The 21,629-nt window shown below is 37.3% G+C and overlaps 3 protein-coding genes across 5 annotated transcripts; all 3 read right to left on the bottom strand.

Moving 5' to 3' along the window:
- Positions 1–1,535: 1,535 nt before the first annotated feature.
- On the bottom strand, positions 1,536–6,335 carry LOC125221785 (uncharacterized). The gene is made up of 4 exons (XM_048124039.2): positions 5,852–6,335; positions 5,571–5,686; positions 3,050–3,293; positions 1,536–2,962 (listed from the first exon to the last, which is right to left on the bottom strand). The coding sequence occupies exons 1-4, from the start codon at positions 6,191–6,193 to the stop codon at positions 1,682–1,684; spliced, it is 1,983 nt and encodes a 660-aa protein (XP_047979996.1). The 5' UTR covers positions 6,194–6,335; the 3' UTR covers positions 1,536–1,681.
- A 2,134-nt stretch (positions 6,336–8,469) lies between these two features.
- On the bottom strand, positions 8,470–11,406 carry LOC125213269 (signal peptidase complex subunit 2-like). Its single transcript, XM_048113719.2, has 5 exons — positions 11,222–11,406; positions 10,944–11,095; positions 10,627–10,708; positions 8,845–8,987; positions 8,470–8,771 (listed from the first exon to the last, which is right to left on the bottom strand). The coding sequence occupies exons 1-5, from the start codon at positions 11,324–11,326 to the stop codon at positions 8,675–8,677; spliced, it is 579 nt and encodes a 192-aa protein (XP_047969676.1). The 5' UTR covers positions 11,327–11,406; the 3' UTR covers positions 8,470–8,674.
- Positions 11,407–12,027: 621 nt separating this feature from the next.
- LOC125203940 (peroxisomal nicotinamide adenine dinucleotide carrier-like) lies at positions 12,028–16,494 on the bottom strand. Of its 3 annotated transcripts, none has more exons than XM_089065171.1 (11): positions 16,093–16,493; positions 15,936–16,010; positions 15,777–15,851; positions 14,642–14,703; positions 14,498–14,552; positions 14,307–14,408; positions 13,545–13,613; positions 13,364–13,474; positions 12,804–12,872; positions 12,485–12,536; positions 12,028–12,309 (listed from the first exon to the last, which is right to left on the bottom strand). In XM_089065171.1, exons 1-11 carry the CDS (start codon positions 16,177–16,179, stop codon positions 12,113–12,115), a joined length of 954 nt encoding a protein of 317 aa, XP_088921297.1. In that variant the 5' UTR covers positions 16,180–16,493; the 3' UTR covers positions 12,028–12,112. The 3 variants fall into 3 exon arrangements, with proteins under 3 accessions (XP_088921297.1, XP_088921299.1, XP_088921298.1); XM_089065172.1 differs by having other exon boundaries at positions 12,077–12,309; positions 12,703–12,872; positions 16,093–16,494; XM_089065173.1 differs by lacking the exon at positions 12,804–12,872.
- Between the last annotated feature and the right edge of the window lie 5,135 nt (positions 16,495–21,629).

Here is a 21,629-nt window from a genome sequence, read left to right as displayed (position 1 = left end):
GGAATTACAGCTGGCACTTGTGATATGCAATATTTGATTTAATTTTGTTATATGATTTCAAACTAATTTTAACTTTAGTAGGAAATACCACGATCAATCAAGTCTAAAATAAATGATAAAGCTCGATAAAAATTCATGGGTTCCATCCTAAAACCAATTGATGACAGGAGGAAGTCCATGACACTTATATACTGATTTCAGTTCTCTTTGTACATCGATGTGTGACAGTTCTAATTTTTTAGTTTAATTTCAATTGCCAACAAAGCTAATGAATATTAAAAAGAACTAGTACATTAATTGAAAGTGAAAATTAAATATAAAAAATTACGTTAGATTAAACTCCTAAATTAAAACCTCAAGTGTGACGTGCCAACACCCAAATTTCTTCGACCAGATTGTGTTGGAGTTGGCCGTGAGCCCGTCGTTCGCGCATGGAAGCTTTTCGTGACAGATACTCGTGCACCTTGAGTCAGGGCTACTCACGAACTAGGTCCAACGTCTTCTTAGCTGCCATAGCCCATTCACCCTTTATTACCCATTCATCCTTTATTATCATATCATGCAGTATTTATACATGTGTTATCCGTGCATCACATCGACGACACACGATTAACACCAATCACCCAACTGAATTGCAACACATCGAAATGCTCTCTCAACATCTTGTATGCTCTAGATTTATCCATTATTGATGAGGCTTTTTCTTAACTATTTGATAAAAAAAATATTCTAACTATTTCAAAAATCACGTGACAATATATATAGGGTGGTGATAAAATGCAAACTTATATATTATACAAACTCAAAACTCCTCAACACAGCTTCAACACAGTTTCATTACAATATCAGTACAGTGTAAAATTTCAAGATTTTAATGTCAACACAGTATCAACACAATATCAACACAGCATCAATTATTGACTACCGTTGAAATTCTGTTGAAATTCTGTTGATATTTTCCTGTTGACGTTTTTTTTTATTTGTTGACATTTTTCAATGGTCCAGATCATAGTTTTGAGTTTATACAATATTTAGAGTTTTCACTTGATCACATCCCTATATATATATATATATATTCGTTTAGTGGGGGCTCAAGCCCCCTCAACACCACATCACGAATCACATATGTTCCCGCTAATACATTTGCAAGACGACGAAGCGCAAATGTACATTTGGGATATTTGATGTGTTACTCTGAATGACTGATTTTGGATAATGCGTACGGTTTCTGGTAAAAATTTCACGAATGATCTATGTAAAACGTAGATATTGATAGTTGTTGATTGTTAGTTGTTGATCAGACATAAAAATCATCAAGCTTGGATTTATTCTCAATTACATGGTAAATTTGTAGTATATAAGATATTTCATCATTATTTCATATTGGTAATGAAAGTTTGAATTTGCGGAAATGATATAAAAGTTTTATTGTGTTCATTTTAATGGAGTACATTTTTTGTCTACTTGTGGTGCACAATTTTACACAACTCTTTATGTAGTGGCTTTGGTTGATTAATCAAACTAAACAACATTGCTTCATAAAAATCATAGAAAGACTGCATTTTTTTCTCTTTCTTTTCATTTTCTCCAAAAAAAATTGATAATTACAACATTAAGCCACAAGCTGATAGATAAGAGTTCTATACATTTTCACTGAATTAAAACTCAAAAGAGACATTTATCATTCTATTGTTTCTTCGAAACTAGACGGATCTGAGGTAGATGCCTTCTCCTTATGATCATTGCTAGCAACTCTTTTGACAATGCCGCCCCCGGCCCCCGAATTATCGGATAACAAAACGAGCTCGAAAGAAGACATCCGACTAGCTTCGACATCCTTGGTTCCGATGTAAAGACCCCTGCTTCCTGCTGCTGCAAGTATGTTATGGCTGTCGATGCTGCTGCTCAGGACAGAAGGCCATACCTCGAGCAGGCGAGGGTTGGGTTGGTTGGAGCTGTTGATGAGCATCCGGAGCGTCTCCCTTGCGCTTTTCTCCACCATGGATTCGCCATTTGGAAGGAGGGGGTCGACGAGGTTCGGGTTCAAGGGTGGAATCGAGGTGGACATGGCGGGACCGGCACTGACTAGATACCCTTGGCCAGACGAGCAGATGTCGATGACTGGGATGTGAACGATAGGGTCGCAGATCAAAGGCGTGAACGTCGGGATTTGCTGGGAAGATGGTAATCTAACCAAAGGCTCTGGGAGGAAGCTAGGGAAATCGAAAGGTGGAAGCTCAGCTAGATCTAGCAATGGTTTTGAGGTCACGAGAGCTGACGATGATAGCAGAGACGAGAGTGGAGGCAGGGAGGACTCTGTGGATGAAATGGGAACTTTAGTGAATTGCAGTGTTGATGCAATGGGAGGACACCAGCAGTAGTGAGGCGAAAAGGGGGATGGACTCGACGAAGGAACCTGTGTTTCGGGTCCTGAAAGCGGGAGCTCCCCCGAAGAACCAAATACTTCCAAGAAGTTTAAACTTAACAAAGGTCCTTTCCCATTCACCTCAGCAAGTTTTCCTTTCTGAGAGCAATCACCACTTTTGGTTGAAGCCTCGAGTAAGCTGTCGATGAATGGAACATTATTCTCAGCACGACGCCTCAATTTTTCTCTGGCGGCACTCCTTACGTCAGACAAACTTTTTTGCAGGCCTTCTTTGAAGGAACTCGACCTGGGACTTAAACAGCCCTGGTAGATGAGGTTTGTCTTTGATCCTTGACTGCCATATTGCCTGATGCGTGAACTCTTCGAACAATTGGCCAAAGAATGAGGATTATGATGTTCAGATGAATCAGCAGAGCCATCTGAAGGGCTAGCCGATAGCACGCCACTTACTTGACCATTATGTGCCACTGATCCCGCAAGGTACGCTCGAAGATGACTCACAAAAGAGTTGAGCCGCGACTCGCTAATTCCAGTTAGTTCAGCGAGTGACGGTTTCTGAGCTAGCAAATCCTTCAACTGTTCCGACAAGAAAATTAAAATTGAGAAATGTCTCCGGATACATAGATCAACGTGAAACAAGGCTTGCAATGTTTTAATCCTTACCTTTCTGAGCAATTCATATCCCAAAAGCGTAGATTTTTCAGAGCACCAAAAATAAGAAACCACGCCATCTGAGTTCTTCACAAAGAAGGACCTTCCAGACTTATCAGCAGGGATCTTCTCAATTTCTACATCGGTACATTGAGCCTCAGTGCTTAATGTTGCCAGCCTCTCCTCTGAACCATCATCTCCATTAAATGATAATCGCAAATCGGATGTTGGCAGAAGGGTGAGACATAAATTCCCCCTGTTCAAACAACAAACAAATTAAAGTTCATAAACAAGAATCAGCACAAGTATAAAGGAAGTAGATTCCAAACTAATAGAAAAGGTCAATGACTGCCTACATCTCCCCTAATACCCACTAGTAATACGAAACTACAGGCAGCAATCCACATTTCCAAGTCAGAGTAGTCAAATATACCATCTATGGTAACGAGAAGCATGTTGTAAAGTAATGCAAGATTCAGGTGACCCAGTTTAAGTTGGTCTGATTTTTGTGGAAACCGAACTTTAAGTTCATGCGTTTTATTTTTCCCTCATTTTCATTCCCCATCTATAACAAAAATCACCATACCCTCTAATTTTGAACACTTGCAGTACATCTATGTCCTGATTACTGTGCAGTAGAGTTTGAACACACTTAAACTATAAGATCATAACCTGAGTTTTTTCATGGAGAAGATCAAATCCAAACATGGCAAGTTACATCTTAAACCACATAAAATTGGCTATATATCTCACATGACTGATCTTACTTTTTTTTGCTACAATTAAGTATGATATATGTAGCATAAGAAAAAAATTATTGGTGCGCTTGATCTTGAAAAAAGTATACTGGTTAATAAACAATAGTTTAGATAGCCGGAATAAGGTAAAGTTTTACCACTGCCTAAATTTCTAAGTAACGCAACATTATTGCAATCTCGAGGGTGCTAAATGCAACAAAATCTTGAATAGACCAACTTAAAGAACTAAACAACAGGTTGAAATCTCAAAATGCATTAGCTACACAATTTCATCACATAATAATAATTTCTCTAACCAATTAATTACAAAACGGAACATTGATTCCAAGCAACTTGCATGCAAGATAGGGAAAAATAACAAAGCAGATACATATATACATAAGCACAAACATTATATATAGCTGAATCACAATTAAATACCATTAGCAGTAACAGACATCAAAGCAGAAGGATACTGATAATATACAGTAAGTCAACGAACTCTTGTAGAGCATGATATAATGTAGAAGCATGACGCTACCTTTACTTCTTCTTAATCAGAGATCATAATAGTCTACGCCACTTTACCTACAAGTAAGAAGATGTTTTCACTTGGAAGGATGAACAATGTTACCATTAACAATCTAAAATACAGCACCCTAGGTAGTCAGGAATCATAAGAAATTTGCAAACACGGTGAAGATACATTTATTTGCATTAGCTATAGAAACATAACTTGCGTCAGACATAATAAATATCATGAAATAAGGACAGCATAGGATAAAGAACACAGAAGACATAACAGCTTGATCCAAACTAAAATAGTAGTTCAGTAGAGGAGCAAGTCATGAATCACAGACTCACAGTTCTCAGATATATGCAATGGGTCATCAGACATGAAAAGTTACAGCTAAAATCTCCTCTGAACCACAAAGACTCACATTTCTACACAAACCTTCCCTGGGGTCTCCACATGTCAAAGGAACCTCCTAGGTAAGAAGAAGTCATATCAAGACACAGGGATCTACGATAGAATCCAGCATTTACCACTCATCAAGAGGTTAACACAAAATTCTGAACTTTTAAATACAAAGAGACTCAAAATGTGAACCCAAAATAAGGTTAGGAATCAAGATGACAAAAAACAATATTACTATCAGCCACTTAGTTTGTATAAGAATAACCATGTTAGCTCATCGAAATGAGAAGAAATGGACACTATAACGTAGAAATCAGTACTCTGAGGCATAGAGGAATAGAAAGAATGTTAGGTTTATAGTAAAGTTAACAAGATATGTATTTATTCTACAACACATAAGAAATATACAAGACAAGCAAGCACAGTTAATACATCTGAAGCATTATAAATTATAGCAAAGGAAGAAATTGTCACACGGGAAAAGTGAGTTCAGTTAAATTGCTTTGCTTCATTGCTTGTTAGTAACTTGTTTTCAATTGTTACTGAATTACTACCTCTCAGCAATTTAGTAGCCAAATAACAACTAGGCTTACAAATCTATGGCATTTGAATGTGACCGTGTACAACAATTAGATAGCGTTAAAATCGGAACTAATTTTGAATAATCCAATACTCGACTGCTTACCTATAAACAAATTGCCACATACTTTACACAAACAGCCACCGAGCCCTTAGGTTTACAATGGCATTACGGATATAGACAACCCTTAATTTGCTCGCCCAATTTATTAGTGATTTCCATACATAATGAAATGATATTATTTGCATAAACCGCACCACAATCCCCCTAAAAGAACAGGTAACCTTGCAGACTTACCTTACAGAGGTCGGTGACAGAAGCGTTCCTTGCTTGTTGATCTTTCCGATCCGGATAGAAACCAGCGGAGCGCACAAGCACCTAGCCAATATCCCAACCTCTGACGGCTCAAAGTGCTGTGAACAAAAAAAGGGACAATCATCAATCACACGATCATATCAATAGCTCAAGCAGCATTACATCCAATTCCAGATTAACTAAACAAACGCAACCGATTAAAACATTAAAATGTCAATTACAATTTACACGATTCATTCAATAGCTCAATTTGCAATACATACCTGACTAAGATGAGCAAGCAGACCATCCTCAGCCATGGCAGCGGAGGCGTTCAGCTTGAGCAAAGGCTTCAGCCTCTCATCCGCTCGGCAAGCCCCCGTCACCTGCAAATCCAATGCGCCAAGCCACTGCATAACCCCCTCCCCTCTCCCGCTCCTCTGCAGCAGCAGATCGGCATCCCTATCCTCCACCAAAATCTCCGTCAATCTCCGCGTAACCGACCGATTCGATCGCACCGACGCCTCCTCGCAGCTGGAGGAAACATCCAAAACCTGATCGGCGCGATCCACGTCGTCGATCCGCCGATCCTCCTCCGCCGATTGCTGTTTCTCGGAATTCGACATTTCGCGAATCGCAAAAGCTGTTGGATCAGTCGGGAGATGGCGCTGCTGCGGCGATCGCGATTTCCGATGAGGTGATCGGATTGAAAGCGTGGCGTGAAAATCGAGATGAAGATTTTAGGGAGAAGCGGAACCTCAAAATGCAGGGATAAGAAGAGCTTTGTAGGAAATGGCGGACGTGAGGCATCTATTTAAATCCGGCTCAATTGCTTCGCTCGGTTCCGCGATTACACGTCAGATGGGCCCCGCAAACTACCCAATTACGGCTGTTTCCTAACGCTCCACGTCAGCGAGTTGTGTTCATCACAAAATTTGATTAAATTCTTCTTCATTATACAATTTTCAAATTTGTTATGATAAATTATAAATTTTAGATTATTTTGCAATTATCTAAAAGAAGTTTTTTTATGAAATTATGGATAATATAACGGCTGAAAATTATATATGGATGTCACTGCAAGTAAGTTAAACGACATTCTCTGTTCATAAAAAGATGAATTATTGGTTTCAAACATGAAGAATATATTACGCGTGGGTGATCGATTTTTTACATCATTAGATAACGGGAAATAAATGCTCCATGTGTTTCCTAAAAATAGAAACGCTTTCATTTTCGGATTATTTTTTAAAATAGAAACTTTCTATTTTATGAAATATATTCTACAATCTACTAGCACAAATTCCACAACATTTTATGTTTCTCTGTGTTACTTTACACATTTTTTCTCGTTCTCTCTCTTACTTGATTGATTTTCTATTAAAACTCGTAGCGCTTTCAAAGTTTCTATTGTTAAGAAATGAACGGAGTATGAACTTTGTGATTTTCAATTGATTTTCGGAGCTGCAAAATGAACCAAAGTAGAAAATGAAAAAGATTGAAAGATAAAGTGAGAATAAAGTAAGAGAAAGTAAAGTAAATGAGAAGTAATATGCTGATTTTTACTGAAAAGAAAAATAACTCTATTATCATGGAACGTATCTAAACAGAAAATGACTCTATAATGGAACAGAGGGAGCGTGAGACTAATACTAAGGTCTAAGAGTTTATTTTTATCAAAAGTAGAAGTATAACATTTAATTTGGAATATCTCAACCAAGAATATAATTTGAATACCATTTTTATTACTTTTATAACTCCACTAGTGCTTAAAGAAATTCTATCTTAAATAATAGAATAGGTGAATTAATGATTGTTTATTATACACGGCAAATATAAAAGACCACTTCATAAGACAAGAACACCGCCCATAGAAAGAGATGATAAGTGACTAAGAAGTCAAATTTTCATGTGTTTAATTAATAATTAGAATATAGTATCATATACATGTCAGAAGTCAGCATAATTAGTTTTTAATTAAGTGGTTATGAATATATAAGGGCCCACACATGATTTTCTATCACAAGCTTGGATATTGACATCCACTTATATAAAATGAGCTTTGTAATTATTGTACTTGTGATAATAGGAATTTTATATACGTTTTGTTGCATGAATTTAAAAATATTCTGGTAGGGCCCATAAGTAATAGAAAAAAAAATATATTTTGCACTAATATTTTAAATCTAGTAAGTGGATTTATCTTCCTAACTATGAACTTAGAACTTTATTGTGTACATAATGATTTTAATGCTCGTAGCTAGAGATGCCCAAGGTTTTCGGTTCCGGCGGTTAACCGCGGAATTGTAACCGCCATATTTTGAACCATGGGCCGGTTCTGGTTTCAAATTTTACGAACCGGGTTCCGGACGGTTCCAAACCGGAACCATGAAAAACCGTGAAACCGAGCCCGAACCACGAAAAACCGCCAGAAACTAGCGGTTCAGAACCGTGAAAACCCATAAAAGATCGCCGAAAAACCGGCGGTTCGGAACCGTGAAAACCGTCAGTTTGGAACTGACGGTTTTCGAACCGAAACCGGAACCGTGAAATAGCCTCACGGTTCGGTTCCAGTTCCACATTTCCTGAAACCGAAATTCTGAACCGGAACCGCCGGTTTACGAACCGTGGGCATATCTACTCATAGCTCTCATATAGTCTACATTACCTATTTATTTTAATTTATAGGAGTACTCAAATGAAAATTTGATTTGTTTATCATTCATTTATTTTCAATCATAGATAAATGAACAAATCAATCTTTAATTTTTATGAATTTTATAAAATTAATGATATCAACAAGAAACATTATGAGACTATTCAAGTCCACCGTGATGTAGCCTTTAAATTTTCTATTTATTTATCCATAGAAAAACAAGAAACATCATGGAAACTGCAGATATAGATCTAAAACACAGTAGAGTTTAAGTATTTTCACTTGTAACAATTCAATCAGAGTTATATCAGCAATCCTACCCCTTTGATCAGCATAGTAATAATGCAAAATCCATTCAAGAGAGAGAGCTCTCACTTTCAATCACTGTCAATTAAACTAGTCCTCATATATCTAGCAACAAGATCCATTGGTATATGCTACAAGTTGAAATTTATTTGCTCTTTTTAGATTCTTTGGCATAATCATTTACCAGACCTTCGACGTCCTTCCAGAAAAGGCCCTCTACCAAGACTCCATCCTTGGTGAACCTACAAAAGTATATAAGCAATATTAGCATCAAGAATGTGGTCGTTCGTGGCTGGGGGAAAGTCGAGAGATTACCACTTAGTCACGCTTTTGGTGAATTCAACTGGTGGCTTTGCAGATATCGACTGGGGGTCTGCGCTGGCTATTGTGAGTGTATACATGTCCGAGAATCTTGGCATCTTAGAAGTTACTACTAACCCGGTAGAGTTGAAAGAATCCTGTCGAAACAATTCAGCAGATAAGATTCAGTTTTCTCTCTATATGAAAAAAGATCAAGTAGATAATCATGGTTTATGAATTCTTTATTCATAACCTAATTCTAAAATAAGAATTTGATTCTGAATGATAGCAGAGTGAAACACAGACACAGAAGTACGTCTGAATACAAAAATTTCTCAACCTGGTCCCGGCACCTAGATAGTGTTAGTAATAAAAATCGAACATTCATGGAATCGTGAGAGACTTGATGTGCCTTTCAATTTATGGATAACCATAAACAGCTAAGATAAGAAGACAACATGAATAACTGAAAGCCTTAACAACTTCCATATTAATACATCCTCTCGAGCTCTCAAAAAAGGTCAAAATAAAATTAACCTAAGTTTTTAATAGTCAAAATGGGGACTAGAAACGACATAATCTTGAGCACTCAAAAATATAGCATTGAGATTCAAATTCTAAGAAATATTAAAAGTGAAATGTGCAACCCATGTCAGCTGATACATGACAAAAAAACTCATCCAAGATCTCACAAACCTAATACGACCAGTTTGCTATGCAAACCTCAGGTTCTAGGCCTGGTAATCCGGATAGTAAGAGAGTGTAAACATTATAACTACAAACTTTTATGTGTAAGGAATCTCAACAATCCCATATCGTCTAACTATTTACGTACAGTTTCCCCAGTTTGACATTATCTTTTGCTCTGGTAACGATTACACCACATATATTATGAAGCAAGTATAACAAGTGAAATCTAGTATTCGAAGCAAATATAAAAAATTAAATGTGGGATGAAATTGCCACTTGGAATGTACTTATACACATATGCAGGATAAACCAAGTTGAGACCAAAGGCCAGCATTTTCCTTTACAAAATCTCATAGTTGATTAAAGCAACTAATATTAAAAAAACTGAATATTCCCATGCTCTGGCTATGTATATCAAACCATATTTAGAACTCGACATTAGCCTATGTGATACAAAGAAAAGTTCATTTGCTTCCAGGAACATGAGGCAATCTCACTATTTAGTTTAAAATAAAATTTCAATGTGATGCAAAGACATTTTAAGTGATGGATCTTGCTATAATGAAGCTCTACCACTGATATCAAGAATATTCTAAGTGACTAAGTGTATAATGAAGACAAAGATAAAAAACAATCATTTCTAGAAAAATAGCAAATGGCCCATTTTAATAGCAAAAGACCAAGAATGCTCTCTAGATAAAATATCAACATTACAAATAAAAAAAACCACTTTTATCATTCACATGCTTCAGGATAAGCAAAAGAACATAAACAGGTAAAAGATCAAAACATAATTTTGAAGACCAATGCCAAATGTTTAACATCATTTTTACATGAAGCAACAAGTGTTGAGAGTGCAAGCAGGTGATCGTAATTTGTTCAAAAATGAAGAAACACATCAAGAAACCAAATGGCAAACATAACTCACATCATGCCAAAAACAACTCTGTCAGATATTCAACCAGTACTAATTTAAAAACAAAACAAGAAAAGATTACAATTTGGAATACTAATCATTGTTATGTGGTACTTCAAATCCCATAGAATGAAAAGCAAACTGAATTAAGCATATAAAGTCCATAACAGAGAAAAAAGGTTAGAACTTACAGGTGGAGGATAGGTGAATAGAATTGCATTCTTTTGCTTCAGGTTTATAATCAGTTGCAATATCCCATTGAACAAAACATACTTGCCAATGTCAAGGATCAAACAAACAAAACAGTTTTCTAACACAGATAAATGAATCCTCAAATGATAAAATTCCTTCATGTTTTTTGCTTAATTACATATATTTAAATGCAAAGGTACCAAAAAATGTTTTTTCCATCTCAGTGATTATAGAAATGCTCTATCAAATTATCAATCCCCAATTGCAAACAAAAAAATCTTTGAGCTTAACAAATTAGGCAAATGAGAAAGGATATAAAACGATGCAACCGATGAGGAAGTTCTGGTTCTCGGGGAACTTCTTGTTGTAAAACTGGGCGAAGACGGCAATAACAATGATGATCGCCCCAATCAGCAACCGAATGTTACTCATCCTCACATCTTCGGGATAGCCTTTGCTCGTCACGATCTACAACCGATGAAAACCAGGCAAATCGAAGTCAATTCCGAATCAAATCATTCAAAAACGACGCAAAATCTAAAATTGCGATAAAATCCCCAAAATTGATCGTGAAAATTCGTGAAATTGGCAAACCTCAGTGACGGATTCATCGAGGAGGTGTTTGATGGAATTGTGATCGAGTAGATTGGCCTTCTTAGGGGTCTTGTTGGCTGGATTTTCCACTTTCTTCTCCTGCATCCTCTCTGATTTCTGGATTTAGGGTTTATTGTCTGAAACTGAAAATGAATTGATTCTTCAGTTACAGTGTGAGTGATGGAAGAAAGAGACGACATTTACACTATTGTGTATTGTTAATTTGTCATAATTGGGCTGGGCTTTATCCGGGTCGGCCCGATTGGGATTGAAATGGGCTGGGCTTAAGGAAAATTATAAGTACTCCCCGTTCCACATTAATTGTCCACTTTTGCCATTTTCTTCCGTCCTTCCACTTCCACTTTTTACTATAAATGATAATAGGTCTCACGTTCCATTAACTTATTTCACTCATATTTTATTATAAAACTAATACTCCTTCCATTCCACTTTAGGAGTCCCAGTTTACTAACTTATTTCACTCATATTTTACTATTCCCTCAGTCCATGAAATATTGTCCGTATGTAAAAAGTTGTCAACTTTGTTTTTTTTTCTTTTCTTTTTGTTTGTTTCCTATTTTTGGTGAATAGACCTCTCTTTCCGCTAACTCTTTACACTCATATTCTATTATAAAACTAATATATAAATATGGGACCCTCATTCTCCTAACTTTTTCAACTCACTTTTCTTCATATTTCTTAAAACTCGTGCCAAGTCAAACTTGGACAATATTTCATAGACGGAGGAAGTATAAGTTATTATTAATACGATTTACTTAAAATGAGACATAAGAATACAAGCATAATAACATGGGACAAATTTGCTTATAATGAGACATAAGAATACAAGCGTAATAACATGGGACAAATGGAATATTTTATAAGTTATTGTTAAAGAGACCATATGAATTTGAAAAAGAGAATGCCAGCCTTTAATAGCACCCATTGGACGCCCTGGACAAGTTTTTCCTTGAGCAAGAAAGGAAGAGCAGCTGCAAGCACGCTTTGTGCGATTTTTGTGCTCAGCCCTTTGTAGAAACCGTACCAACCTTCGTAGCGTATCATCTTGTCGATAGCATCCACCGTGCCTATACATTGTCAAATATAAGAGTTATCTGACCTATAATGTGCTGTTTTTTTATCATATTTTGTCTTATCTCATCTTCCCTATCAAACGATCCTTAAGTCAATTTCTATGTGAATGTTGGATATATATGTTTCTCATGCAAGTGACAAAACAAAAAAAATTCATAACAAATTAACCTTTGTATCGATGTCTTTCGACTTCAACTGTTTGCTTTGCTTGAAGTCGTGACTGCGATATAATAGACCTCAAGTAATGTTAAAATATTGGAAGGAAACAGCATGCTAAATTCTAATGAATATTCTCATGTGTCCCACTTTAGTTGAAAAGAAATGCTACCTAACTCGTAAAACAACATTGCATAAAATCTCGTTCTGAAAAAGAAAACTAAGCTCACCTGAATGGGTTGATTAAAATGAAATACGACTCAACTTCAATGGTATAACAGGATGTCAGCAGAGTATTTGCAATCACTACATAAGAATATATAGGTGTTACCTTGATAACAAGAAGAGGATACGTCATAACTGTAGCTCCAAGGTTTGCCAAAGTTTCCAGCAAAAAAATCTAACCATGATGATGTAGTAATGTTTAAGACCAAATACTCCCTCCGGCCCACAAGAGTATGCACTCTTTCATTTTCAGTTAGTTCGTCCCACATGAGTATGCACTTTCTTTTTGGAAACTCTTTTATCTCTAATGAGGTGAGACCCATTCTCCACTGACCAATAATTAATTACTTTTTCTCTTTATCACTATCTTACTTTATCAATTACGCATTAAAATTCGTGCCCAAATAAAAGTGCATACTCTTGTGGGACAGAGAGAGTAGCAAAATACTCCCTTTGTCCGGCAATAGGAGTCTTAGTATTTTCCGACATAGATTTTAAGAAATGTAAGTAACCTGAGCTGAAAATTTTAATAAAATGTGGCTCACTTACATAAATTAATGGAACGTGAGACTTATATATACCATTTAGTAAAAGTGAAATGTGACCTCTATTAGGATACAACCCGAAATGACAAAATGACAAAATGTGAGAGATATGAAAAATTACCTCAAGGCTAGTGGCGTCACGGTTATGCTTATCGCTTGAAAGCCGCTTTCGCTTCTTCAGCTCCTTCAAGAGAGGCTCATACAACATAAACTGTATAGAAGGTTTGGTTACCTGAGACACCAAGCATTATCAATAAATTCCTTAGCCAAAACACCTAAATTTAGAGTAACTTTGCACATACCATGATAAGTGTAGGCAAAGCACCTCTCCAAAATCCCAAGACTCCCCTCTCACCATAGACTTCTTGAATCTGAGGATAAGAACATATATGAAGCCAAGTCTGTCTAAATTCATTTTATGTCATTGCTGGAAAAACCATAAATTTTTATCAAATATGAATGTGCCCTATAAAATCTAAAAATCAGTCATAAAAATTAGAATTTTAACAATTTTCTCATGACAAAAACTTCCAATTTTCATTTTGTAATATGTCATTGATTCGACGCACACGTCTTTCAAATTGATGACATGGTTGAGTTATTTGATACTAGTAAAAATGATAACATTCACAAGCAATCACGTATTCGTAGAATTATTCAGATGGATTTCATACAATATTTAACCCAAATTAAGCGTTCACATTCATAGTTTTTACGACCGAGTTTTAAAGTCGTGGAACAAACTAGAATTTGATCAAAATACATAGTTTTTCTGGCAATTTCCCCTAAAAGTAATAAAGATCACTAAAATTTGAAGGGTACTAAGGAAGTGAGGATAAAAGAGACTTATGTGAGAGAGTTGTACCAACTTTTATCAAACTGAATACTACTAAAAAACTTATTAATCAAACAACTACAATAACAAAAAAGAGGTAAAGAAACTTATGAGAAACAACATAAAAACTATCATCCACCTATTTGGATTCAGATAATCAACCACAGAAGAATTTACAGTCTAAGCCAAAGAAGTAATTCCAATATAGAGATTGAAACTGTGCACCTACCGCAAGGTTAATACCAAAGGGAGGAGGTTCGTCTTCAGAAGGAATCACATCCTCGGGAGACAGCAAATCTGTATGATTCAGTTGGTTTTTCTTTGTGTGAGTCTGCAGTTTTTACCAAGAACAGGCATAAGGGTAAACGGTCGATATTGTCCCATTGTTTGAAGCGTTAAGGATAAAGGATGAATCATGACCTGCATGCGAGTCACGACCAGCGAAATAGGATTCGTCAACAGCGCACTTACACACCTGTTAATGGAAAGTTTTAATTGTCATCAGTCGCCTTATGCAAAATGAAATCTACATCCAAATACAACAAGGGAAAGAGTCTATATTACCCAGCCAGAGCAGTGGTCTCAGCCTTGTTCCTGAATTTCTGATAGAAATAATTGTGAACACCCTGTAAAATATGAGTAGCAATTACATAAGAGCCATAGTGATACACAGCTATGTGTTGTGCTGCTTTTGCAGACATCTTATGGAGATAAACGGACCACCCGCCTTCAACTCTGTATCACATACAACAAGAGAAAAGAAGAGCATTTCCCCACCCAGCTTATCACCGTTCTCTCCCTGCCCCTTCCCTGGACTACCATACTGCCGCACTCATTGGCAGCGCCACGCTGCATTCGGATACCCCACTGGCAAGAGCCTTGATCACCCCAAACACGACCTTGTGTGAATGATACTATTTTTGTGAACTTTGTTTATTAAACATTAAGGTTCCACTACTACTACTACTACTATAACTTCCACTATCAATTGACACTATCTCAATTACATTTTGTTCGCTCATACTTTATCAATATTGTATTAAAATTGGTAAAGTCCCCAAAGTGATGAAATAGTGAGTATGTAATCCTAAAAAGAGTATACCTAATTCCTACAGCCATAAATAGTTACTCCTATACTTTCACTCGAAATGGTAGGTAATTCCAACTTTCTACTAATTCATTTCACTCACATTCCATTATATTTTTCAAATCGCATTTCTTAAAATTCGTGTCTACGACTCCTAATTGTGGCCGGTGTGAGCAATTCCCAAAGTTAATCACCAATTCACCACAATTCTATCAAAAAATGCAATAAAAACAGTTGAAAAACTGACCTCAGACGTCACAACTTTCTACTAATTCATTTCACTAACATTCCATTATATTTTTCAAATCGCATTTCTTAAAATTCGTGTCTACGACTCCTAATTGTGGCCGGAGTGAGCAATTCCCAAAGCTAATCACCAATTCGCACAATTCTATCAAAAAATGCAATAAAAACAGTTGAAAAACCGGCCTCAGACGTCACAACTTTCTACTAATTCATTTCACTAACATTCCATTATATTTTTCAAATCGCATTTCTTAAAATCCGTGTCTACGACTCCTAGTTGTGGCCGGAGTGAGCAATTCCCAAAGCTAATCCACCAATTCGCCACAATTCTATCAAAAAATGCAGTAAAAGCAGTCGAAAACTGACCTCAGACGTCACAATGCCGACGAGCGACGGAGCGAATCCTCCATAGAGCCGCTCCCACCCTTCCTGCTCTACAATCTGCACATGATTCCATAATCCAGAAAGTGAAGCATTAGATCAACACTAAAATTTAGAAATCAGACCAAAGGAGAGAGAGATTACATGATACATTTGTTCCAAAGCCCCAAATTTCCTCCTCACATTCCGATCCCTCTCTATTTGTTGCCGAGTATTTACCTAACAAAACGAAATATCATATCATCAACAATTTACAGCTGGAATTGAAAGCGGTGAAAATGAAAAAACAAAAATTCGTTACAGTTTGGAGAGGATATGTGACGAGCTGAGCGATAAATCCACCGCCGGCGCCGACTAGGCCGTCGATCAGAGCTTCGGGGTCGGACATAGCTCCAAAAATCTGGAGAGGTGCTGAAATTGGGGAATGGAAGAGAGAGGAAACCAGATCTGAAGTGAGAAAAGAATAAAAAATGAGTAGAACTCATGATCTGTGTGTTTGAATGTTGTGAATAAAAAATTCAGAATTTCACAGTGGAAGTCCACAGAGACTCCACTACTGCAATGATGCATATATATATGCGCATTATAGCAAGACGAAAACACTAGTGCGCTTCGCCTTCCCCTCCTCCGCCACTTCCGCCGTCTCCTTTGAGCCTCCCACCTCTTCAGCCAACGGAGCTCATTGGCGGGCACGAGTTATGTTCTAAGATAATAAAAACATTTAATAAATGGATAAGAGCATGAATAACCCTGGCCTGGATTTGGGCCGCAAGTCTCCTCCACGTCATCATTCCCTCAAATTAGGGGTTCCAGGCCACAACTCATCTAACACCGCAGGCCACAACTCGGGCCACAACTCAGGCCACAACTATTCATCTGCACTATTCACAACATATTTTAATCGTAAAATAGAATACGTTGAACAATTAAAACCGAGAAAATTCATTGTTCAGTCGGAAAATAGAAAATTACAACATTGAAATTTAAAAATTCGAAAAAAAAAAAATTTAAAACATAAGTCAATTGCGGTTCCAAATTTCTTCAATTAGATCCGCTTGGAGGCGTGTGTGTTGATCTTCTTGGCGCATTGCCGCTGAACGGGCCATGACATTGCGCACGTCGGGAGGAACACCTTGCACGATCGGATCGGTGACAGTGTAGCTACTGCTGGCGCTGACGAGCGGATCGTCGCTCCAGTCAGTGGCGTTGTCTCCCTCGTCCTCAACGATCATGTTATGCATTATGATACATGCATACATGATGTCGGCGATTAGCGGACGGTGCCAACCACGGGCCGGTCCCTTCACTATAGCCCAACGTGATTGGAGAACTCCAAATGCGCGCTCCACATCTTTCCGAGCCGCCTCTTGCTTTTTGGCAAACAACTTCCTCCTATCCGTAGTCGGACATGTGATGGTCTTCACGAACACGGGCCATCTAGGGTAGATCCCGTTTGCCAGATAGTACCCCATAGTGTACCGACGGTGGTTGGCCGTGAACTCTACGGTAGGCGCTCACCCGGCACACAAGTCGTTGAACAATGGAGACCTGTTCAACACATTGAGGTCGTTGTTCGACCCAGCGACTCCAAAGTAGGCATGCCAGATCCACAACCGTTGGTCGGCAACGGCCTCCAACACAATCGTTGGATGCGAGCCCTTGTGCCCGCTAGTGAATGCTCCTCTCCAAGCCATTGGACAATTCTTCCACGGCCAGTGCATACAGTCGATGCTGCCCAGCATCCCCGGGAAGCCGTGCCTCTCCTCGTGCATTCGCACCAATCTGCGAACATCGTCGGACGTTGGCTTTCTCAAGTATGTGTCCTTGAATGCTTCGATCACTGCCCGACAGAATTTGGCTAGGCAAGCGCGTCCAGTATGCTCGCTCACATGGAGGTACTCATCAAACATATCTGCAGCTGTTCCGTAAGCGAGTTGGCGGAGGGCGGATGTGCATTTCTGTAAAGTCGATATACTTTGCCGCCCGACAGCATCGAAGGTTTGCATAAAGTACGCGTCACGAGCCACAACTGCGTTGACAATGCGCAAGAACACATTCCTCCGCATCCGGAACCAGCGACGGAACATCTGATCACTCCATCGAGGATCTGCAGAGAAATAATCCATGAAAAGCCGCAAACCAGCTTGTTCACGGTCTCGGTGGATATACATCCGAGTACGCGGTACCCGGTCGTGTTGCTCGTTCCAAGCTTGGATAGCAGCTTGATAGCGTTCCACCTCGTTGTTGATTTCTTCTTGGATTGCGGGCATCGCCGTCTCTAACATTCGAGCCATTTGAGCTTCGATTGCTCGTTGGCCTTCACGCCGAGGATTCATTTTTCGAATTTTATGGTGAGTGAGAGGGAATGAAGTTGAAGTGATTTGAAAATGGATGGAAGAGTGATATTTATATACTCCCTCCGTCCCGGAGTATTAGACTCACTTCTTTTGGGCACATGATTTAAGGAATTGATATTTAAATAGTTAAAGTGGAGAGAGTAAAGTATGAGAGAGGGAAAAAAGTAGAGGAGAGAAGAGAGAAAAAAGTAGGTGGAGAATAAAATAAGATAGATGCTTTTTGCTAAAAAAGGAAATGAGTCTAATATGTTGGGACATCCCAAAAGGGAAAGTTGGTCTAATACCTTGGGACGGAGGGAGTATTAATTTTCGAATTTTTAAAAAAAAAATAAAAAAAAAATCGGAGGGGACTTGCGGCCCGGCCCGAACGCAAATAACGCCGGGATGGGCCACAACCGATGCGGCCCGGGCACGCATATCGCCGGCCTGGACGTGACGGAGGGAGAGGCCCCGGGACGCAACCTCAGGACCGGCCTGGGCCGTGCCGCTCTCCCCTCCAACGCTAAACACGGGCCGGGACTCGCGAGTTGCGGCCCGGCCCAGGCGCGTTATTCATGCTCTAATATATACTCCCTCCCTCCACGAATAGGAGTCCCATTTCTATCCGGCACGGGTTTTAAGAAATGTTAAGAAAAGTGAGTGGGAGAAAGTTAGTGGAATAGGGGTCCCACTTGTATATAATAGTTTTAAATGATATGTGAGTGGAATGAGTTGGTGGAATGTGGAGTCTTTTTACTATTTAAGGTAATTATGAACCGGGACTCCTATTTGTGGACAGACCAAAATGGAAAAACGGGACTCCTATTCGTGGACGGAGGGAGTAGTCATTTAAAAAAAAATATTATATACTCCCTCCGTCCCGGCTAAGATGACACATTGCTTAGCCGGTACGGGTTTTAGGAGTTATTGGTTAAAGTGTTTAATTGGAGAGATAAAATGTGGTGTAAGTAGTACAGTAGAGAGATAAAGAAAGATGAATATTTTAATAGGAGTGAGAAAAAGTGGTTGAGTGTATTAATTGGAGAGAGAAGATTTCTAAAAAAGGAAATGTGTCATCTTAGTTGGGACAAACTGAAAAGAAAAACGTGTCATCTTAAGCGGAATGGAGGGAGTATATCTTATGAATTAGTAGTACCATATTCGCCCCTCCGTTTGCCCCGACGTCGCTCCGAAAATAAAAAAAGTATTTTCACCTTAAACCAACCTACTAATATATATTTCGCCCCCTCCATTTGTAAATCCTGGATCCGCCACTGCTTGAATATGAGGTTAAGAACATAAATGAAGCTGAGCATGAATTTGGTCATTGTGGAAGATAAATATATTCTTAATAGAATATAAAACTTATAAGGGTAAATTCCCCATAGTAAAATTTACAGGCCAAGCTAAAGCAAAGTAAAGTAAAACAACAAAAAAGGAAGTAACTTGAACTAAGGGCAAATTGTCAAGAAAACATGAAATTTGGTTGTCACAAGTTCAAAAATCAACCAAGAAAATCATGAAGTTATGATTGTTCTCAATCATCCTATAATGAAATATTTTGATCACCTACATTTAATATATTGTTCAACCAAACGATGTCGTTCTTTTTATAAATAAACGACATTATTTAATTTATCGGCTATACATCCACGTTTGATTTATCGATTGTCATATGAGACACAATTTCACAAAAGAAAATTCACTATGCAATAATTGAGACAAACCCATAACTTCGAAATAGTGTTTTTTTTTCTCTAATGAATTTTCAAGGTCGTGGGACATATCAAAATTTAGAGTAATCCACGAGGCAAGACCGCTACGCATTTTGTAATTAAAAAATTACACAAATTACCGTTAGATTACATGTTAGTCGCTCAACTCTTTTTGAATTTATAAAAAGAGATTGTATTTTAATTTTTAAAGTTTTAGTCAAAATTATAATGATCTCAAGCTTATGTATCATAAGCATGTCGATTTGTTTTAGTATTTTCAGATAATTAATCGTTACAAAATGTTTGAGATATCTTGGGCTCTAATGGACTTTGATTTGGATGGTCCAAATACTATAAAATAGTATCCATGAATTGTCTCCAAATTAACTATAGCTTATTGGGCTTTTTGAGTCAACTCAGTTCATTGACATTAATATTTGGATTCTCTAACTTGGGCCAAAAACTCTAACTGATTTGGGGCCTCCAATTTGAATACGTAATAATTTAAAAATATTATACTTCCTCTTTTCCTAAAAATTTGTGACTTATTTCCATTTTAATTCATCTCTAAAAATTTATCACCTTTCACTTTTACCATTTTTATAATAGATCTCACATTCCACTAACTCATTTCACTCATATTTTAATATAAAATTAATATATAAAAGTAAGATCCACGTGCCAATAACATTTTCAACACACTTTCTATTACAGTGCTATCATTTATGAAAAATATAGCTAGAATTTGATGGTTTGAGACATGACCAAGAATATTCTATTTTAAACAAAATAACATCATAAATAGTCCAAACCAAATAGCCCAATAATTTAATACTCACTTCATCCAGAAAAAATAGTCTCATTTTTCATATTGATTGATTCATTGAAATTAGTCGTAGTTTTCTATTTATGAAAACTTTATCACCGTTTTTCACTTTCTCTCTTTTGTTACCGATTGCATATTAAAGCTCACGTCGCCTATAACTAACTATTTTTATGGAGGGAAAGAATTCTTTCTCTCCTACTATACCGATTGCGCAATAAAAATCTTATCGTCAATAGAAAAACTATTTTTTTGTATTTCTATAAAACACTTCTCAAATCTAACCAACATTACTTTTTCGAATATTAACTAAATGTCACTTATAGTGCGTGAGGAGTGTACGAGAGTTTCCAAGTCACAAAACAAATCCTGTCCCATAAAATAGAATCAACTTTGTAGATAGTTTTCTTATCACATCAACCTCAAGTTTCCAAATATTTTGACATGACACCATTTCATAACTTTTGCCTCTCATAATTCTCAATGTGGAACCTCATACCATATGCTGTTCAATGCATTTCTCCTAAAAATAATTCCAACTTGATATTTTATACTAAACCATCATAAAAAGAAACATGAATAGCACAACACTATTTATAATATTCATGAACCTAACATAAAATGAGGAGTGAAGAGGTGAAATGTTCTGAATTCTTGCCAATTGTATATATGTTCATGACCTCATGCCTTTTGGAAACTTTTGATTAGATTAGAATATTATTATTCAAAAAAAAACCAATTTTACTTGATTTCACTCTAATACTGGAATTTTACTTTCCACCACAACCCTTAAATACGGTAAACCATATATCTTCTTATTTACTAATTGGATATATAAATTTCAAATTTCATTTTATTATGATGACTCAAACATAATATCTTTGATATTAATTAGACATTAACCACTCTACTACTGGATAAACCCATAAAATGAAAAAAAGGATGTAATTGCATATAGGACATA

The sequence above is a fragment of the Salvia hispanica genome, chromosome 2, assembly GCF_029641045.1.
Source record: "Salvia hispanica isolate PSC_SH4W2 chromosome 2, Shi_PSC_v1, whole genome shotgun sequence".
In the NCBI taxonomy this organism is placed as follows: Eukaryota; Viridiplantae; Streptophyta; class Magnoliopsida; order Lamiales; family Lamiaceae; genus Salvia; species Salvia hispanica.
The sequence above is the reverse complement of the archived record's forward strand: the minus strand, read 5'-3'. Positions and strand labels throughout refer to the sequence as shown.

Bases quoted from the DNA above. Each gene is read 5' to 3' on its own strand.
- LOC125221785 (XM_048124039.2), bottom strand. From the start codon at position 6,193: ATGTCGAATTCCGAGAAACAGCAATCGGCGGAGGAGGATCGGCGGATC. The intron at 5,687-5,851 runs GTATGTATTGCA...TTTTGTTCACAG, and splicing joins TGCTTGCTCATCTTAGTCAG to CACTTTGAGCCGTCAGAGGT. The intron at 3,294-5,570 runs GTAAGTCTGCAA...TTGTTTGAACAG, and splicing joins CTGTCACCGACCTCTGTAAG to GGGGAATTTATGTCTCACCC.
- LOC125203940 (XM_089065171.1), bottom strand. From the start codon at position 16,179: ATGTCCGACCCCGAAGCTCTGATCGACGGCCTAGTCGGCGCCGGCGGT. The intron at 16,011-16,092 runs GTAACGAATTTT...TCGTTTTGTTAG, and splicing joins TCACATATCCTCTCCAAACT to GTAAATACTCGGCAACAAAT. The intron at 14,553-14,641 runs GTAATATAGACT...TTCCATTAACAG, and splicing joins GAGACCACTGCTCTGGCTGG to GTGTGTAAGTGCGCTGTTGA.
- LOC125213269 (XM_048113719.2), bottom strand. From the start codon at position 11,326: ATGCAGGAGAAGAAAGTGGAAAATCCAGCCAACAAGACCCCTAAGAAG. The intron at 8,988-10,626 runs GTAAGTTCTAAC...TTGTTTCGACAG, and splicing joins TATTCACCTATCCTCCACCT to GATTCTTTCAACTCTACCGG. The intron at 8,772-8,844 runs GTAATCTCTCGA...ATACTTTTGTAG, and splicing joins ACCAAAAGCGTGACTAAGTG to GTTCACCAAGGATGGAGTCT.